This window comes from Aulonocara sp. 'chitande type north' Nkhata Bay, linkage group LG9 (genome assembly GCF_057382095.1).
Source record: "Aulonocara sp. 'chitande type north' Nkhata Bay isolate Kocher_YH1m ecotype deep benthic linkage group LG9, A_spYH_male_GT1.1, whole genome shotgun sequence".
Lineage (NCBI taxonomy): Eukaryota > Metazoa > Chordata > Actinopteri > Cichliformes > Cichlidae > Aulonocara > Aulonocara sp. 'chitande type north' Nkhata Bay.
In genome coordinates, this window is record NC_141352.1 from 14,122,798 (window position 1) to 14,143,660 (window position 20,863).

Genomic DNA, 20,863 nt, shown 5'->3' on the forward strand with positions numbered 1-20,863 from the left:
GATGTGGAATAAAAATGATTTCACTCTTTATTATTATAATTTTTTTTAATTTTAATGTATAATACCCTAATTCATTCACAATTTTACTTATTAGCACAAATGCATTTTGATAATAAAACTGGAACACTTGCTGACTTTGTAAAGACACGACAACAATGAACAAAAGTCAGCAAGTTGATCCGCTGCCATAAGGTTTCCTTCTAGTTGGTGAACAGTTAATTGTTCTACATGCCTGCAGAAACTCTGCTGGTTGCCAAGGTATGCTCTAAAACTATAACTAATGTGAAAAGAAAGAGTGTACTGTGGGCTGCATAATTGGTGACACAAAACCACAAACACAAGGAAACTGAGGATGACGTGATGACAGTTATATGTGGCATCACAGGGCTCAGACACCTGGCCCTGTGTGTCCATATGGAAGAGGCCTCAAGGCCATATGGCTTATATGTGTGTGTCTCAAACTCTATTGAAGGCTGTGCTATTTGTGTTTGTATGTTTGTCTACTTGTAAGTTGTGAGGGGCCTAAATCTTTTTGCAGAGTCACTTGTAAGTCATTTAAGTTGTGGATGAGAAATTGGTTGTGACTGGGAGGTTAAGACCTCCGTGTCCCTTGAAATAACAAAAGCCTGACTGCACTGACATTTCTAAATCCATATCCTGGTCTAAGCCCGCTCATACTGTTGATCAGCAGGTCTTGTTTTTGAGTCCACTAAATCGCACTTGTGATATGCTTAGTTTCGTTTACTTTGAACTTTTTCACCCTCACACTCCAATTTAGCCAGTCTAATAAGCCTGGGTGAAGGGAGAAGGCTAATTCTGATCAATTTACAATGTAAAGCTACTGTTTACCCAAAGCTCTGACTTACCTAACAGGAAAGATATACCCAGAAATTAATGTCCACACATGCAAAAGTTCTGTTTTTAGTGGGCAGCATCATTGTCAGTTTTCCCACATCTGTGGTCCATGTCCTACAAACAGTCTGTATAAAGATTAGCCTGTGATCTGTCCTAATAATTGGCTATTCAACCGAGCTGCCATTAAGGAAACCCTCATAAACATATTGAACTCATGTCTAATCCTTTATAATGCATCAGCAGATCAGTGGGTGCGTATTGCTTCATTGCTACCCTGGAATGGGTTTGTACAAACACAGAGACGTGGACACACGCATACACGGTGCACACACACACTGATGGATGGGGTGAATTTTGGGCTTCGGAAATACTCAATAGTTAAAAGGAAAGACCAACCAGTGCATCGGTGACAGGCAAGGTGGAAGCAGAGAAGAGGAAAGGGGGTTGGGGGAGGGAGTGGAGGAGAGACGCTGGCGCCCCGCCAACGTTGACGAAAGCTGCTTAGCCCACCCAGTTGCCATGGATACAGTGAGGAGCAGCATGTGTGTTTGTGTGTGCGGCTGTGTGAGAGAGAGCTAGAGAGAGAGAGAAAGAGAAAGAGGGAGGGAGGCAGACAGAGAAAACCAGCAGGCAGGCGTTAAAGCAAGTCAGAGTGGGAGTGAAAGAGCACCAGACAGCAGGGTGGAGGGAGAGAGAGAGAGAGAGAGGGTGAATGTATGTGCGCCAGAAAGAGAGAGGATAAAAAGGTAGCTAAAGAGCTCGAGGGAGACGATAGAGTGGGAGCAATAGAGTACTAGATAATGGAGGTGCACTCAGAGTGTGTGGAGCCTCCTGTGGCCCCTCAGTGTGACCCTCAGCCTACAGGGAAGATCAACAAAGCTGCCTTCAAACTCTTTGGGAAGCGGCGCACTGGATCTGGAATGGCCAGCTTCTTTTCCTTCAGGAACAAAGGGGCTACAAACAGCGGAAACAACGGGAATTCTGACAATGGAAATTCTTTGAATGGAAACAGCTCAGGGGCATCGGCGGAACTTGTGAGGAGCAAAACCCACGATGGACTAACAAGCTCTAATAACGACGCTGATGGACAGAGAGGGGAGGGACTTGCAGGCCTGGAGGTGGGGCCGGTGAGGTCTCTGAGCAAATCGCTAAGTTTCTTCTCTCTTCTCCGACGCGGGAGTTTTAGGTCGAGTGAAAACGGAGGAGCAGGACTTGTCAGAAGAGGAAGGGGCCTGAAAGGGTTTTTCAGCAGCATGCGATGGAGACGTAAAGACAAAACAAATGAGGGCGATGGAGAAGAGGCGGAGGCGAAGAAGGACAAGGATGGAGATGCTGCTGATGCTGAAAAGGTAAAGGACATTACTCTAACCCTTGAACCACCTCCCCATAACCACCAAGCAGACTGTGAGGATGCAGAAGCAGGACCTAACCTCCAAGCACTAGAGACTCCCACCACGAGCGTTACCATGACACCGCCACACTGTGTTGCCATGCCAGGGCCATCTGGTGAGCCAGACTCTCCCTTTCCCTACACGCCCACTGACTCACCACTGCGACCACCCATCCAAAAAGCCAAAGCCTCAATTTCCAGTCTCACCCCCTCCCTTGCTACACCCCCTTTGGATCGCTGCAGCACTGGTGACCCACCATCAGAGCCCTCTGTGGACCGACTCTGCTCCCTCCTCTTCACTGACGTCACGTCCCTCAAGAGCTTTGATTCTCTCACAGGCTGTGGTGACATTATTGCTGATGCCGATGAAGAGGGCCCAGTGGGTAATGGGGGCAGTGGTACCAGCAGCAGTAGCAGTGGGGGAGGAGGAGGTAGCGTGGGAGTGGGTATTGGGAGAGTTGTTGGTATCACCAGTAGCATCTCCCCATCTAAACCCCCTTTATCTTCTCAGATGCCCCAGCCCATGTTCTCTGTCTCCCCAAACTCTGCACCTGCCTCCCTCCCTGCCCGGACCAGGGCACGACCTCAACCACAACAGCACCCACCCGGGAGTGGTGTGGTGGCCTACATGGGTGGAGGGGAAGAAATGGCAAGTCCAGAAGGAGTGGACGATGCAGACATGCAGGGACTCTGGCACATGTTGCCTTCCACAGGAGACAACTCCCCTGCATTGCCCCGATCGCATCAACCTTCCTCCTCTACCCCTACTTCTACTTATCCCCCTCGCACCAACCCTGCTAGCAGCTACCTTCCCTCAGCTTCCAGGAGTTCAGATAGAAAGGTACCACAGGTGAAGGCGCTGGGACTCAGTAAGATTCCAGTAGTTGGTGGAGCGGGAAGCCGGGCAGCTAAACCCCCTCTCCCTCACGCACATGGTCGTCACCCTACATCGCCAGGTGAAAAAGAGCCGCTTAGTGACGAGGGCTACTGGGACACACCGTCAGCAACACCTACAGCAACACCTGACGAAAGTGGGCTGCAGCATAACCAGAATATGGCCCTATCACGTGACAGTTGCTCTGGAGACCACCTGTATGACCTCTACAATGATCCTGAAGAAGAAGCAGAGGATCAGGAGGGAGATGAAGATCCAAACAGCTCGCCCTCTCCGTCCACTGAACACAAAACGAGCCCCATCTCCCAAGCAACTCTGCCTTCCTCCTCCTCCTCTTGCTCCTTCCGATCAATGAAAGGCAGCGCCAGCCTTCCTCGAGAATCCAAGATCCCGGTAAGCACCAAACCAACCACACCCCCTCACTCTGCAAGCCAGTCAGCCCTGTCGTCCGTCCTAGAGGCTGAATCAACTCCACCAAAGACGCAACCGCCTCCTCCGGCTCGCACCAGAATCCCAGTATCCAAGGTGCCAGTTCGTCGTTCTGGAAACAAATCTGGCGGCACAGCCAGAGGGACTGCCCACAAGAAGTAGCTTCTGTCACATGGGTGATTTTCCGCTGGACTGGAGTGCACATTGCTACACTGCAGCTTACGTAGAGCCAAATGTTTCCCCAGACAAAGAAAAATGTTGAGCTGTACAGTCAATGGCCTAGGAATTCCTCTCAAATCTTTAAATCTCTCATTCCTTAGGCGTGTTGGCTCACGAACAGCTACATTAGAGTAAGTGCTTTGTTCACCTGAGAAAGTCACTAGGAAACTTGAAAAAGCTAGGTTAACATTTTGCAACCCTCCTTAAACCTTTGGGGGTTGACTGTTGACAATCTGTTAACTATACAACCACCACTTTGACAGAAAACAAAAGCAGAGCACCTTTTTTTCTTTTATGTTTTTCTTTTAGATTTCCACAATTTGTTTAACTCAATCTGATAGTAAGGACCTAATCTAATCAACATTATTATTATTATTATTATTATTATTGTTATTATTATTATTATCTAATCTGTAATACGTACCTCCTAATTCTCTGATTTTAGAGCCAAAGTTTTTTGATTTTGTCATAGTTTGGAAAAGTCCCAACAGTTTTCCTCCATTTTTCCTTTGGTTGCTGTAAATGGTTTTTTTTTAACATGGTCTTTTGCTGATCGCACACTGGTTTTAAAACTATACATGAACTCTGAACTGCTTTTATTATCTACTTTGCAGCTACAAAGCTATCCTGCAGAAGGTCACACTGCATCTCATACTTTTTAAGATCGATTAGCGGATTTCTTTTTTTAAAATCCATTTGGACTAACTTTGGCTTCAGCCTTTGTACTTGGATCTCACTCACACCCGGCTGCTTCACTGGAAGTACATTCACAGAATTTTAATCTCTGGGATTTACAAATGTTTAAATACCAATGGAAACCTGCAAAACTATCGCAATACATCAACCTGGAGGGATCCCTTGCACTAAGGCTTCGTTGTCTGCGAACACACGCACATGCAGAATCATACACACACACACATACACATTTCTTCTCGCTCTCTGCATGTAGTGCCACATATCAAGGCACAAAGGTCAGGGAACGTCATCTAATGCTGAAGGATCTGACACATGTGCACTGCTCAACCTTTGGCACTGTATTTGTAGCTACACTGGATAACTTTCTTCTCTACGAACACATGCACAAACACATTTTTTCTAGCTAGTACTTTGTTCTTCACTGGATTTCGTACTGTTTTTATAGACTTTCCCTTTCCGCAATCATACTGCACGGATCCTTAACTGTGACAGCACCAGCTTTCTAACACTCTGCCTTGTCTTCTTTCTGTTACTCTCTGTTAGCATACTGTATAGGCTAATGTGGATGGATGACAAGTGCCAGTTTAGAGAACTAGGATATTATACATAGCAAAATTTGGGAACTAATGCTAAATAATCGACCTCGCCCCTTCTTCTCCTGGCTATGAATAAAACAAAACAAAACAAAACAAAAAACAATGTATAGCCTAATTTCACGAGCCACCACAGCTGCGAGTGAATGTGAATGTAGCTTGACATTGTAATGGATATTTGTGAGGACATAGTTTTCTGTGTTCTACTATCCTCTTTGTCCCTCTTTTGTGGGGGCAAGACAAACTGGATTTGACTCTTTTCTAAGTCCCCTGTGGCTTACATTGCAAAACGCCGCTTGTTTTAGAAATAAGAAGGTGTGTTGCAGTCCTAGAAGGCCTTTGTTAGTGATTCAGTGCAATCAGTTAAAAGGGAGCAGGTTGGTCCCTTATAGGGATTTCCATAGAATTTTCATAGGATATGCCAAGTTTAATGTAATCATTCCCACAGAAGCTATCAGTGACACTTGAGTATCATTCTCGTTCTTTAAGCCATCTCATCTCATTTAGAGTCTAATGATTGATCCATGACACTGCTCCGGGTTCAGATATCTTTTCAGCCTCCCTATGGTGTAGTGTAGGCAACCATGGAGTAACCTGATTCTGAGACTGCAGTAGGAACTCTCCTAGCCAAATAAAAGGGCGCCCTAGAGGTCACCTGGGAAGCAGCAAGTGATCATGTCGGTTCACATTTTCCCTTTCTTTAGCTTTAGACCTTTAGCTTCCTTTATTCATTGCTGATTGAGAAAAAGATTTGTTTTTTAAGTAAAGTATTTTTTTGGTTGATGTTATTGGTTGGCAAGATTTTACTTGGATTCCTTTAACAGTCAGATTCTGTAGAACTGAAAGATGACAGGTCATTATGCAATCAATGTCCACCAGGTTTTGTTTAAATACAGGACATCACTCTATCCAACATGTCACTGTTTCTTAGCTTCATCCAGGTATGACATGGCATGATACAACTGTTCCACTGGGACACACTCTTACTCCTGAGGTCACCATGTTTCCATCATGGGCTCACCAACACCAGACTCAGCTCAATGTATTTTTTGCAGGCACACACTTCTCTTTTTTTTCTGGGCCTTTATGTGATCATTTGCTCTGATGAAAAGCAGATTTCCCCCCCTCCTTTATGTTTCTATCTGTTTATATTGTGAAAACCTCATTACATTTTTAATAAAGAAAACTGTATTTGCGCTGATAGATGAGCCCCTGACTCTTTGTAAGCACGTTTACACCATCATAGGAGTTATGTCCTTTTTGTGTTTGGAGAAAAAATAAAATGGAGGTTGAATTCCACTTCTCTCATCCCACCCCTCATGTCCTGCTGTCTTAAATCCCTAAGGATCAGCCTGAGTGAGAAAAGGTGATGCATTGAGTAGAATGTAGCTTTAGTTTTTGGATATTGTTGTGGTCCGGCACTTAGGGAGAGGTCATTCTGGGTCGGGGATTACAGGTTATCAATAAATCCTATTGATTGCTGACATGAAAGCCCGACAGATGCGTCCCTAGCTACTGTTGGTCTCTGTTGGGGAAAGAAAGGAGACAGACAGGCACGGTGATGACAAAGAGAGACAACTGATGCATGTGGATATGAGACCCGTGTGTGTCCTGAATAGATGAAAAGTATAGTTGCATTTTTTCAAGAATGGCTCATGTTGCTAGAAAAAGCTTATATGTTGTGGTTTATCCATGTGAAGTAGGAGGAGGATTTGGTGCAGTGCGAATCCCCTTTGTAATGGTGCAGCAATTCCCCCTCCCTCTTTATCCAGCTCTCTACACTCCGAGGTTTATGTAAAAACCTTACGTAAGACCATAACACTCACTTGTACCAGCCCACCACATCAAAGCCAGGGATGCTGACAGTAAGAATGGTGCGTAATGTTGCATGTGTGTGTGTGTGTGTGTGTGTGTGTTTGTATATATCTGTGTCAGCTGATCTCATCAGTAATCTGCTGTTTGGCTGCTCGATGTGGACAGTTGTTCTCAGTGTGAGCCATGTTTGTGCTTATTTGTTTTCGGCCATAAATCTGGTTAAAGAGTGCAACAGAGAGCACTGAGTTTCTGATGAACAATGGGGTTCTTATTCAAACCAGTGAGGAAGAGAACAAGGGAAGGACTCATGGTGAAAAGCAAAGAATAAGTGGCAGAATAAGATTTATTGTGAGTATGTGAATGGGTTTGAAGAGCTTCAGTGCTCTTAAATGAAGCTTTTATTTAGCTGGTATAACTTCTGATGATCACCAGCCACAAGTATCCACTTGTCACTGGCCACTTCATTAGGTACAGCTTGCTAGTAGTCCATGCCAGTCTCCTGTTCCACCACATCCCAAAGGTGCTCTATTGGATTGAGCTCTGGTAACTGTGGCGGACATTTGAGTACAATGAACTCATTGTCTTGTTCAAGAAGCCAGTTTGAGATGATTTGAGCTTCGTGATATGGTGTCTTATCCAACTGGAAGAAGCCATCACATGACGGGTACACTGTGATCACAAAAAGTAGACATGGTCAGCAACAAGCTGTGCCATTCAAACGACAATCAGCTGGTTCTTAGGAGCCAATATGCAATAAAAATATCTCAGACAACACCACCAGCACCCTGAACTGTTGATACAAGGTAGGATGGATCCCTGCTTTCAGTTTGTTTACACTAGATTCTGACCCTACCATCCAAATGTTGCAGCAGAAATCATGATTCAGCAATTTTTCCCCTAATTTTCTACTGTCCAGTTTTGATGAGCTCTAAAATTCTTTCCATATATGAGTGGCACCCGGTGTGGCTTTGGTCTTTCGTAGCCCATCTGCTTTAAGGTCTGGTAGTGGATGACCAGTAGTTTTGCTCTAATAGATTTAGACCTACAGTTTGATTGTAGGCAAAATATTCTAGCACGGGCTGTAGTAAATAACAAATAAGCATTTACTGCTGTCATAGTACCGTAAGTAAAAGTACTACCAGTTGAATATAACAAAAAAAATGAAAAAGAAAGACTACACTACCTATCTGGTGGTAAAGAAAAGAAATTCTAGCACAGACAGAGAAAAATGAAAGCCACTAGTATTTACAAAAACACAACATCTTGATGGTAGGTAGGCTTTCCTGGCCTTGATAAATGTGTGTGAGTGCATGTGTGTACGACAGAGCACCATTCAAAAGCTGTACCCCACATTCTGCATGGCAGCCTCTCCACAGTTGTTCCCATAGTAACTCCACTAGGTCAACCAATAAAAAGAGGGGGCTGGGCAGGAAGGAGGATGGGAGTCTGTTTGGGGGGTGGGTGCTGACACAGTGTGTGAAAGATGTGATTGGAGTTGAAGTGCTGCAGTAAAAAATGCATACAAAGACAATAAAACACCAAGTGAAGCCTTTAGAAAAATGGAAATGCAATACATTTGAATGTGTGTGACCTTCAGCACACAACACATCTTTGCATCACTGGATTTCAACTTTGCATCCCATGTGAAGCCTCCTCTCACTACTATTTTTCGCCTCTTCACAGGTGTTAGTGTCATTTTGTCCTCTGTCCCTCTTCACTTTTCAGTCTGCCTTTTGAGTGACACTACAGTTCATCTCAGGGAAAAATTGTGCAATCTTCCTTTTATTAAGAATTCATGAAGCGCAAAGATTTTGACCCTTGAAATGGGCACATCTGTTTGGTACACCGTAAAGACGAGAAGATCCAGTACAGTATGACGCTAGTACAGCTGTAACCTTCAGAATGTGTAAGTCTAGTTTATTCCTCAGGACGCCAGACAGTCCTGGATACCAAACAATGTTAAGCATCACATGGTTATGACACCAGTAAGTTCTTTCTAAAAACAGCATGTGCTCGTCTAGAGTGATAAATTCTGCTTTGAAATGATAAAACGGAAAATGTGATTAACTTGCAAACTGAATATGACCGTGTCAGGCATGAAGCAAAATGATTCAAAATTTAATTATCAATCACAAGATAAATATTGAGAATATTAAAATGTAAGGTCAGACACAGCAATACAAAGTACAAAGATTTGAAATTTTTACTCAATATTGAATTAAAAATTATACTAAACTGAGTTTGTGCTAAAACTTTCCTGAGATTACCATCTTATACTAACTCAATTCTCAAAATAAATTTCCCTAAAAGCATTAATATAATATATAATATAATATACAATATGATGACCACATTAAAATAATCAGTCTAACGTAGTGAATCCATAGATGTATCTAGACATGTATAGTTAAAGGAGCTTGCAAAGAAAAGCGTCTGGACTTCTTTAAGTTAAGTCCAGACGCTTTTCTTTGCAAGCTCCTTTGACTACGATGACCTGGATGACTGAGAACCTTCACAGACACCTAGACATGTATAGCTGTACTTAAGCATTATTGGTATTTTGTGAAGAGCAGGTGTATAAAATCACCTAGACACATAGACTGCTTCTACAAACATCTCTAAGAGGATGGGTCGCTCTCAAAAGTTCAGTGAATTCCAGTGTAGTTCTGTGATAGGCTTCACGACTAGACTGTACAACAAGTCTAGTCGTGAAATTTCCTCACTAATAAATATTCGACAGTCAACAGTTAGTAATATAACAAAACTGAAGTGATTGGGAACGACAGCAACTCAGCCATGAAGTAGTAGGGCATGTAAAATAGTGGGGTTAGCAGATGCTGAGGCACAAAGTGTGCAGAGGTCGCCAACTTTCTGCAGAGTCAGTCACTACTGACCAAACTTCATGTGGCCTTCAGATTAGCTCAACAACAGTGCATAGAAAGCAGCCGCATCTGAGCCTTAGCAATGATGTAAAGCATGTCGTCACTGGACTCTAGAGCAGTGAAGACGTGTTCTCTGGAGTGACGAATCACGCTGCTCCACCTGGCAATCTTAAGGACGAGTCTGGGTGTTGCAGTTGCCAGGACACTGGTACTTGTCGGCCAAGAGTCAAGTTTGGTGGAGGGATGGTAATAGTGTGGGTTTCGGTTCCTTTATTCCAGTGAAAGGAACACTTGATGCTTCAGTATACCAAGACATTTTGGACAATTTCATGCTCCCAAATTTGTAATAACAGTTTGGGGATGGCCCCTTCCTGTTCCAGCATCACTGCACCAGTGCACAAAGCAAGGTGCATAAAGACATGGATGAGTTTTTTGTGGAAGAACTTGACTGGCCTGCACAAAGTCCTGACTTCAGCCACGTAGAACACCTTTGGGATGAATCAGTGACCCTTAGCCTGACCTTCTCATCCAACATCAGTGTCTGACCTCACAAATGTGCTTCTGGAAGAATGGTCAAAAATTCCCATAAGCACATGTCTAAACCTGTGGAAAACCTTCCCAGAAGAATTGAAGCTGTTATAGCTGTAAGACGAATGGGATGTCACTCAAGTTTATGTGAACATGTGAAGTTCAAGTCCATGTGAACAGGAGTGGACTGGTAATCTGACATACCAGGCTGGTGCACTTTTGGGCTGATGGGTCAATTGAAGGTCCGCTGCACTGCAAGCACTGGCAGCAGCCCATTTGTTCGCTGTAGAACCAGGTTGGTTTCCCTTTTGCGTTCAGAAGTTCCTTAATACTGGTTGGATAAATTCAATAAAGAGCTGGCAACATTCAGAGGTTTTGATCCATAATGACCTTTGCCAACACATTGTTGCAGTAAATTTGTCAGCTGTACAGTAATGATGGAGATCTTCTGTTCAACCACATGCCAAAGGTGCTCTGTTGAATTAGTGCTTGTCGAGGAATGTGAGTACAGAAAATGCATTATCATGCTCAAAAAACTGGTTAGACAGAATCTGAACTGTGTGACATGGTGTGCTATCTTTCTGGGAAATGGGAGGAACGTGCTCAGCTATAACACTCAGGTAGGCTATTGTGATTAAATGATAATTGTTTTCCCCGATAAAAATATTAGAGAAAAAATATGTAAAAAATATTGCCGAAGTTTTTCTTGTCTCTAAGTGTGCTAAGAAAATATCCCACACCATTGCACCACCACTAGCTGCCTGAAAAGTTGACACAAGGTCAAATGGATCCATGCTTTTATGTTGTTTATGAATTGAAATTCTGACTTTACCATCTGTCATTTCATTTTATGATGAAAATAAACTCCATAGTATACAGTCTCACTTGTGAAGTAATTGAAATCCAAATGCTCTAAATAGACACTATTAGCACAAACATTGAGCAGACACAGTGGCCGTGGCTGCCTCTGTTGGTGCCAAATGGCAACTCCTGAGGCTTAAAAATGAAGCCATTCATTCATTCATCTGAGACAGCAGTTTTAATGTTCTTATCTTCTCTAAGAATATCTAATATACAATAGTGTCCCATTTATCATGCTCGTTGGTAGGTTCTTAAGCATTAAATTTAAACCTTTTTTTCACCTTCCTTTAGTTACTTTACTTTCTACCTCTTAGATATAGCGCACAGTTATAACACACTTTTTAAAATATATGTATATGTATATATATGGTATATTTATGCTTATATCCTTACTCTCGTTCCCCTTATTGTATCTGTAACATGCAACTTCTGTTGGTGCTGTGCTACTGGTAACTAAATTTCCCAGAGGATCCCACCCGAGGGATTAATAAAGTTTCATCTAATCTAATCTAAACTGGTAGGTTACTTAACAGCTGATCAAACCCAGCCAGAAGACATTATACTTCTTGTTATTTGCTGTTTGCAAAACAGATGAAATCATCACTTATAATTGCTTATACTTTGCAGAGTTCAAAAAAAATAAAGTAGAAACAAGCACTGGAATTTCCCTGTTTGTCCCAGTGCAGCAAAAAAAAAAAATGAAAAAAATGAGTTGCTTGAATATTCAGAATTTCAACATTTTCCTTTTGTTGGAGTGGATACCTAAATTAATTATTTATTTATTTATTTTAGGGCAAATTGGAATCACAGAGATTTTAAGAGCATAAGTCACTCGTTCAGTTCTGAGATCAAAACACCAATGAATCACTGGCCACGCAAGAGAGTTAAATTGCATTCAGGCAGATCATTCAGGAGAGCCGATATCTACAGTGATAAAAGTGTACAAGATATCCTTCTCAATGTTCTTTACTGTGTATTTGAGGGAATTGATGCCATCCGCATTCATGGTCCAATGTGTTTGAAACAGTTTATCAGGATTCTTTGGATTTGGGTCATTGTGCGCGTCTCTTTGATGTTTGATCATCCTGTACCTGCCCGTCAGTAAGTCAGGTCGAGAAACCTGCATTCCACGTAAGACTATTCGTTTGTAGATATCATCGTCCTCACCACCCCAACCCCAGTAGGTGTTTGGGAACCCATTAATTTTCAAGTACTGATGTTTGTACAATGAAGCGACCCCACCAAAGAAGGTCTTATAGGGTAAGTCGAAATTAAATTTGTCCATGCCTATAGCCAAGTGTCGTGGATTGTCAAAACATCTGTAGAGGTTACGGTCATTTAGGGGAACCAGATCTACGTCAGAGAAGAGGAAGCAGTCATAATCATATTCCTTGAGCGCTTCGACATATCCTGCATTCATCAGTTTAGCCCGATTGAAGACTCCCTCTCCATCTTGGTTGATGACATAGACTCCGTAGTCCACAAGCTGTCGCTTCAGTATAGGATGCAAGTAATAAAGCCAGTGCTTCAAATGCTCGTGCCGATTCCGGAATGGGATGATGATTGCCACCTAAAGACATGACAATAACTTTTACTTTAACATTTGAAAAATTAGCCCGTGATTCACCAATAATTTTATTTGATTGATTCTAGGGTAGCTTTGCATGATTCAGTATTATCTCATACCAGGTGACAGTTCATCCTCTCTCTAGCTCTGTTTGCCTTCCCTTCAAGACTGCTTTCTTTTGGCTGGGAGCAAACCACAGGTGTGTTTGCTTGAAATGACCATATTAGTGTCACTGGGATCCAACTGTAGAAAGAATTGTCTGAATTGGAATGTTTGTAGCTTTCTGAAGCTTGTGCTTTTAGCTCATGATAATTTTGCTCATACAATGACAGACCTCATTATTTAAATGTGACGATGTTTAATATTAGCATGTATGTCACGTGTTATCTTTAAAAGCTTAAAAAAGCATGACGTTTTTTCCGAGTTTATTTCAAATGATACTGAATCGAATGAAGCCAAATAAAGAAATCTGTGAGTGAGTTAATCATTATATGATATATATGATACCATTTTATCTCTATATATTACCTCTAATTTCTCTTTTGGTTGGGTAAAATCAGGTTTTATTTGATCATTTACACCTGTTTAAGTATTGAAAATAAACTATGAAAAAAGAGTGCCAAAAACATGTAAAAATAAATACACAAACAAATAAATAAATCCTTACATAAATAGTCAATTTAAGGAAACTTGTCCCCTTAAATGCAAGTTGCTATCAGTTGCTGGTTTCTTTCTTTCCTCTCTTCTTCTCAAGTCATTCACCTACCTTCTGCTTTGCAACACAGTCTTTTGGCTTGAACCTTCCTCCTTTTTGAAGCAAAGGACTGACTTCCTTTCTCACATGTTCCCAAGTCCTTCCGAAATCAAACTCAACGAGGAGTGGACCTATGAGATCTGGGGGGTTTTCAGGGCAGGGGCCCAAAGTTAAGCTGACAGCAGATGGTGTCGGTGCCATCTCACTGCTTTTGTTTGAGGCTTTGATCCTCCTCTCCAACAGCTTCGCGACTTGCTCCTTTACCATCCCTGAAAATGTTTTGTTTCCCAGTGTCAAAATATATTTTTCAGGAACAATAACCACAAAGCTTCTTCTGGAGTAGAATAAAACCAGCACAAAACATGCGACACTAACAAAAGAAAAAAGTACTAGAAAATTAAATAATCTTTTGAAGTTTCCTGCCATCTTTTATCTTGAGTATACTCAGCGGCTCTAATTTCCCTTGTTACAGCTCAGTTGCCAGCATATCTGTATGTTTGCAAGTCAAAGGTATTTCAAACAAAGAGCAACCCAACCGGTTTTTATTTTTGCTGTACGACTTCCTTGTTCACGTCACCTTATCAGGATAGGCCTCGCACCTGTGGTTATTAATTAAACATGACATCTTTTGACTAATTTCTCCAGTGTACAAGACTCTGTTGACTGTTTCATACCTAATTTGTTTGTAATGTGAAAGTAGATTACTTCCTGGCTTTCCGAGTAATTCAGTAAGAGAGCACTAGTACATTTTCCTAACATCACTTTCTTTAATGTATATCTTACCTCCAAGCAATTTCAGATGGCCAACAAAGTAATGTAGTGACAAGAATTAGTGATGATTATGGGAAAGGTTTAATTAAAAAAGTAAGTTCTGTTTGAAAATACGGATATAGTGATATTGGGGGAAAAGAAATCTCTGAAAAGTTGTTAAAGTGTGCCCTCTCCTGGTTTGAATAATAGTGTTTAAGTTTGAGATCTGTCTACATGTGGTAATTTCTGTAATCCTCTGGATTGTCGCTGATAAGTATCCAATGCTCTAGATGACTATCATCAGAAATTAAGAAACTGTTTCCATGTAATTGGTGACAATAGTCATGGAACACTGTCTCATATTGTTTGCAGCAGGAACTCTTTACAGATGAATGATGGGTCCTCTTTAGCAAAGTAATATTGGAACTGTTGGCAGGTTATGTATGTTTAGGATTGTGATTTTATCAGCAAAGCATAAACCAGCGTTTAATGACGTTGTTAGTACACACAGCTCCCTGTTTTCTGAATGATAACATGAACAAAGTCCAGCTACTGTATAATTACACTTAGACTTACTGACATCAGTAAATAAAGCTTGCCCAAAAAAGAAGAAGTCAGTGTTTAAGTCATGGGACCAACTTAAATAGTGAACAGAGGCCATGCTCATCTGAAAGCATAAAAATATTCCAACTGACTAATATTAAAACACAAACGGATGAAATGCCACGGTGTTGAACTGATCCGATGATTGTCTCAAGAACACAGCTCCGTCCTTCCATCTCAAATCACCACAAGCATTCTACTCGACTTCTACTCGACCATTTTCATATATCAAATAATTTCAAAGATGGTTTTTGTGTGTGTGTGAAATGGTCCATCCACCCACTTCCAGGCAGCTTTTTGGCACAGTGAAATCTACCGCCATAATCGAACATGAACATGTCAAAAACTATTAAAGATAAAAGCCTGAGAGTTTTACTGCCCTTTCTTACTATCAGAATGAATCAGGATCTGTGATTGTTGCTCAATCTCAAGTTGTACCACCAAAAAAACAAATAAATAAATAAATAAAACAAACCAACCCACCACCCCCCCTAACCCCCAAATATCTTTAAAGATATTTGGTTGCTTTCTTTTTCTGCATTCCTTTTACCAAATGCAGAACAGAAATGGCCAAACTTTCGCATCTTTAATGTAAGCTTTTGGAAGTATTCCTTCTACATTTTAAGTTTAATGCATTACTGTTACACACAGGACATATGTTACATGTTTCTGTTTGTCTCACAGAGCTTGTTCACAGAGTTAACCTCCTAGGTTATGGAATAAAAACAGAGCCCGGACTTGTTAAATGAACTGAATGCTCTCCCCGTGACCCCACTCACTGGCAGTATATTGAAGGGTAACATTGAAAGACTGGAGGAATACGTTTCAATCCAGTTCAAAATCAGCTGAGTGGAAAGACAGGCACTGTTTTGAAATGTGAGCAGACCTCCATTGCAGTAGGCATTCTCTGGTCAGCTGATTTGAAACTGCCACGTCTTAAACAAGCCCACAGACCTTTGGGAAAAATTTTTGCTTCACAGAGTGAAATCAGATACTTGATTCACAATAATAGCACAATTAGCAATCAGTTCTAGTTCAGCAGTTGAAGCTGGAGCTGGCATCATCAAAGAATCGGTTATAACCTTTCAGCATATTGTTATTGAAGTGGTCTGAGAGGGAAGTGGACTCTTGCGCCTCATCTGGAGTGAGTTTTTAGGGCTTAGAAGATCTAGCCTATGAGTGGAAACGCTGAGCAGCCACATCTTTAAAAAAACAAAAACAAAACTGATAAACAGTGTAAAGTTGTCATGGTCTCCGTGCCTGCCCGGTCGGCCCCACAAGGCTACATTTGCTGTTTCAGTTCTCTCCCTCTCTCCCTGGGCGGAGCTCACTGTGGGCTCCCGCCCTTGGCCCACACACCTGACAACAATCACCTGTCATCACCAGGAGCACTATTTGAGGCTGGAACACAGATCCTCTCGTCGCTGGATGATTGTATTACTGATGTTAGTGTTCTCACAGCTCCTGTGGACTTGTGCTTCGTGATTTGTGATTCGTTTGTGACTTCCCTTCTCTTCTGCTTCAGACCTTCCCCCCCCGGACCTGCGACCTCCCTGCCGTGTGAACGTGTGTGAGCGTGGGCAAGAAGACGTGAGCGAGTGTGAGAGAGCTACCCTGTGATTCCCTGGAGTTTTGGATTCCCTTCACTGTATATATATTGTGCACTGGAGCCGTAAATAAACTGTATTTTGGAGACATCTAACCGCTCTGCGCTTGAGTCCCTACAACCAGATCGTGACAAAAGTAGTATAAAAACTATCAATGCAGATGTGGTGGCACATCTTTAACCTGTTAAAGTGACTTTTTCCAATCCTGTGAACAGAGATGGGCAGTAACGCGTTACTGTAATCTGATTACTTTTTTAAAGTATCGAGTAAAGTAAGGGATTACTATCGCAAAAACGGTAATTAGATTACCGTTACTTTACTGTAGGAACGCTGCAGGAGGGCGGGGCATAGACTGCTAACCTCCTTATTTTGACTTTTTAAACTTCGTTTTTGTTCCTGTTGCAGCTTCAATATAAAAAGATTTTCTTTAATTAAAAGTCGTTGTTTTTCATATCTTGTGCTTCTTGAAAAAATGGCTTTGAACTCTGATTCTTGATGATCGCTTGTCTATAGCATTTTGTTTCAATTTTAACCGTGAATAGTGAGAAGACAACGTAGATGGGCTGATTTTGTTTGACAAAAGCGAATGTTTGCACGACAAAGGCATTCAAATACCAAAAGGCCAGTGGCAAAAACAAATAGGAGCTGCAAGGCGACCAGAGGGCTCCACAAAAATGATCCAAAAGACGAAAAAGAAAATATCAGTTTGTCAACACCATGAACAAATTAATACTTTAACACCAACATGTAGGCCTACTGGTCGATTTAATTGGTCAGTTGCAAACAATGTATTTGCAGGGTTCTTTTTTAATCAGTTGATTGTTTTAATACAACTAAACAACATTTTCAGATATGGACAGATATGGGCAAAAACCTCCAATATTTTCGCCCAGTTTTGTTGTTTGTGATTTTTGACAAACCTTTATGCAATAAACGTAAACAGTACACGTAATTTATGTATTTCATTTCCTACTATATGAGGTGTGAAAAGTTATCCTGAACCTAACCGAGTAGTCAAAGAAATCACAAAAAATAAATAAGTAAAAATTGGTGAGCCTTTGTGAATTGTGGCCTCATCTTCCTAATTTTGCCCAACAGGAGTGGCACCAGATGCGGTCTTCTTCTGCTGTTGTCCATCTGATTTCAAGGTTTGATGTGTTGTGCATTCAGAGACGCTCTTCTGCATATCTTGGTTGCTATTTGAGTTACTGTTGCACTATCAGCGTGAAGCAGTCTGGACATTCTCTGTCACCTAAGTCACTTACGTCACTTTCTTCCCCTTTGATTTGTTTCTTTGATTCTTGATTTTATCTTTATCTTGATCATAACCATTTCCAAATGCCTAAATGCATTTCCTTGCTGACTTTCTGCATTGACTTAGAACTGAAGTGTTCCACTGTGGATTTTCCTGTTTTTTAAAGGCAAACACCAATTTTAATTGACAATGCAGATTATTTTGTGGACAAATTAAATAGCTACAATAAATGATCATCCAACTAAACCGTATTTTCATTTCCCCCCCCAGTTCAGTTCAGTTACATTTTATTTATATAGTGCCAATTCACAACAACATATCAGGGCACTTTATCATCATAAGTAAAAGAACTTTAAATGTCATAGATTGAAACCTGATGATATAGCAAGCATTTTGCTTCTGTGGGAAGAGGGGGGTGGGGGGGGGGACCTCCCTTTGAACAATAAGAAACCTCCAGCAGAACCACAGTAAGGGCGGCCAGCCAACTGCCTCCACCAGTTATGCTGAATGAAAGGGAGAAAGTAAGAGCATAGAAAAACCACAAACAAAGCAAAAACTGAGAGGGAGAGAAGATGAAAAGGTAATGACATACAGTAATTACAAAGACAGCAACAGAGAGGAGTGTAGATCATATCCAGTACTGGTCATCTTACTTCAACTCAATATCCTGGCAGTAATCACATGCCTCTGACTCAGCTTTTGTCTTGGCAGGGAAATAAAATCTTGTCAGGAACTTCAGAAATAAGGGTGGAAAATTTAAATGTCTCAGAATAGCTAACCATATTGTGCTGAATTTAATTACCCAATTGCCAAAAGTGTATTCTCGACAGCACTAATGGTCTGTGTTCCCAAGACCTTTTGACTATAGTAGATAGCTTATTATCATTAACTTGCAGCTATGAAATTGAGTAAGACTGAAAAAATCTAAACAAAGCACAATGACATTTTTTCTTTCCTTTTTGTTCTTTTCAATTTTTTCACCCTACACTGTGCTGCACTCTGCAGTGCTCAGAGGTTAACAGCACAGAGATCAGAGTTTAATATGTTTGTGGCAGCTAACACAACACACAACCATCAATGAAGCAACAGTGGTTCGGATGATTTATTGTCAATAAATGTTCCTGATAAAAAATTTTTCCGGGGCAAGAGCAAGCATTTGCTTTAATGACTGCTTTCATTTCAGTTAAACCAAGTTCAACTAAACTCGATTAAAAACGTTGTAAACAGTGACCTCTAGTGGCTCTCATGTACAGATGCCATTCTATAAGACTTTCAAACCATAAACTATGTGGCTATTATTGTTGTTTTTAATATTTTACTTGTGTTTTCATTGACATATTATTTTTTGTTTTAATAAAGTCCTTAGTTGTGAATTGAATGCATGCCTCAGGCTCATCTAAATTGTTAATGCTCTGCTGGCTTATGATTTCTGGCTAGAAATCATATATTTAGCATGATGTGCTGGGCCACACAGCGCAACAAGGGTTTAACCACGTTCATTTAAATGCAAGTGTTGCCCCATGGAAATATCTGTCTTTTTCTAATGCAAAATGAGGCACTGCTTGGTGTGATCACCCTTCTCCATGTGTCTCCAGGGGCAACCTCAAGAACTGTTTAAAAAAAAAAAAAAAAGAACACTGATGTTCCTCTATGGTAGCAGTTGATGGAGCTCCAAAAGGGAGTCAGTCTCTATAGAACCGCATCTAAAATTTCCAATTTTACAGTACAAATTAGTAGTGTTATTGTTGTTGTTATTAGTGTTAAGTGTTATTGTCTATGGATTCAACCAACAACAATTCTAATGCTAACTCTTAAAAGAGGACTCTTTTATTTTGGTAGTCTCCCTCTCTTGCCCACTGCAAGGAATTCATACTCCTTTGCACACACCACAAAACTGATTCACTTATTTATATGCTTTTTTGATTTATTTGCTTCTTTTTTATTGCAGGCTTAAACTGCTTGTAACATAGTTTTGTTTTGTTTTGTTTTTTTCAAAAGTACTTTAAATGTGAATAGCAGATATTTAACTACCAACTCTTATTGGTGCTTACTGGTAACTGATGTTCCCTCACTATTCAATTTTCCCAGGACTTAGTGGATGTGTCTTTATACTCTATATTATATATTTACAATGATTCCAGTCATAAAAAAAAACGTTTTGTTGAAGCTTCAGCTGAACTTGAGCTCTCATATTCAGTCAAAGTCGCTTTAAATGCCTTTTGTTAGACAGTGAGAATGAGGAGACTCACCTAAACAGCAGGGAATTAAACAAAGGACTCACTTAAAAAAAATTCCCAGTGTCCTATAAGTGTATATTTACCTAGCTGTGGATTTAATCTTTCTTATCTCTTTGAAAAACTGCAAGTGTTAAGTTTTATGAGGTTGTGATATCACTGGTGCAGACAGTTTCCTTGCACTACAGATGAATATTGAAGCAGGCTCAGACTTCAGAGTTCAACTATTCATTTTTTTTCTTTTTGTGTGTATGAAAACAATAGTGCAAAAAGTATGTGCAGTTATGTATATTACCACTAGATGGTACTAATGTACCACCAATAAGGAATAAGCCCATTAGGAACATTATCCTGTGCCAGTCATGTTTCATTTCAGATAGTGATAAATTGACACACTCCAGCCTTAAACCATTCTTCAGACCTAATTTCAATGATATCAGTTTCTTTTCATTAATAGAAAAATATAAATGAATTGAAACTACAAAGTAAATACAAGTACATACAACCAAACAGAAATGTGTGCATGCTACTGCATTTTTCTTTTTCTTGTGCAGCTCTGTTTTTAACCACACTTTTGGATAAATGGGCTGTTGTTCACAGAGAAACCTGATCCTGAGGCATTTATAGATGGAACCCCGCTTTGGTCTTAATATCTTCTTTTTTTTTTCGAATACTTCCCACTGACTGGTCATTTTTGCTGCTCCCACCGACTCCAGTTTCAGAATAAGAACGATGCTTACTGAGACACATTTTGATTTTATATTCAGACAAGTGGGCATGTTGGATTTACAGCCAACTCACACTGAGCTAGCAAACTAGTGAACCCCTGTGAATTTAACCACACAAGTCTTTTTTCTGGCACCGAGGCATCCCTTTGGAAGTGGGAGGACCTGCTTGTTTTGGACCCGAATTTTACTTAGCATGCATACT

At 40.9% G+C, this 20,863-nt stretch overlaps 2 protein-coding genes across 2 annotated transcripts; one reads left to right on the top strand and one right to left on the bottom strand.

Moving 5' to 3' along the window:
• The first annotated feature begins 1,389 nt into the window (after window positions 1-1,389).
• On the top strand, window positions 1,390-6,278 carry amer2 (APC membrane recruitment protein 2). The gene has a single exon (XM_086305994.1). It carries the CDS (start codon window positions 1,656-1,658, stop codon window positions 3,729-3,731), a length of 2,076 nt encoding a protein of 691 aa, XP_086162120.1. The 5' UTR covers window positions 1,390-1,655; the 3' UTR covers window positions 3,732-6,278.
• A 3,104-nt stretch (window positions 6,279-9,382) lies between these two features.
• Window positions 9,383-13,969, bottom strand: LOC147321845 (beta-1,4-galactosyltransferase 1-like). The gene is made up of 2 exons (XM_086305995.1): window positions 13,497-13,969; window positions 9,383-12,733 (listed from the first exon to the last, which is right to left on the bottom strand). Exons 1-2 carry the CDS (start codon window positions 13,908-13,910, stop codon window positions 12,068-12,070), a joined length of 1,080 nt encoding a protein of 359 aa, XP_086162121.1. The 5' UTR covers window positions 13,911-13,969; the 3' UTR covers window positions 9,383-12,067.
• Window positions 13,970-20,863: the final 6,894 nt, after the last annotated feature.

Coding starts and splice junctions, on each gene's coding strand:
- amer2 (XM_086305994.1), top strand. CDS start 1,656: ATGGAGGTGCACTCAGAGTGTGTGGAGCCTCCTGTGGCCCCTCAGTGT.
- LOC147321845 (XM_086305995.1), bottom strand. CDS start 13,910: ATGGCAGGAAACTTCAAAAGATTATTTAATTTTCTAGTACTTTTTTCT. Junction 12,734..13,496: donor ACTGTGTTGCAAAGCAGAAG/GTAGGTGAATGA, acceptor TCATGTCTTTAG/GTGGCAATCATCATCCCATT.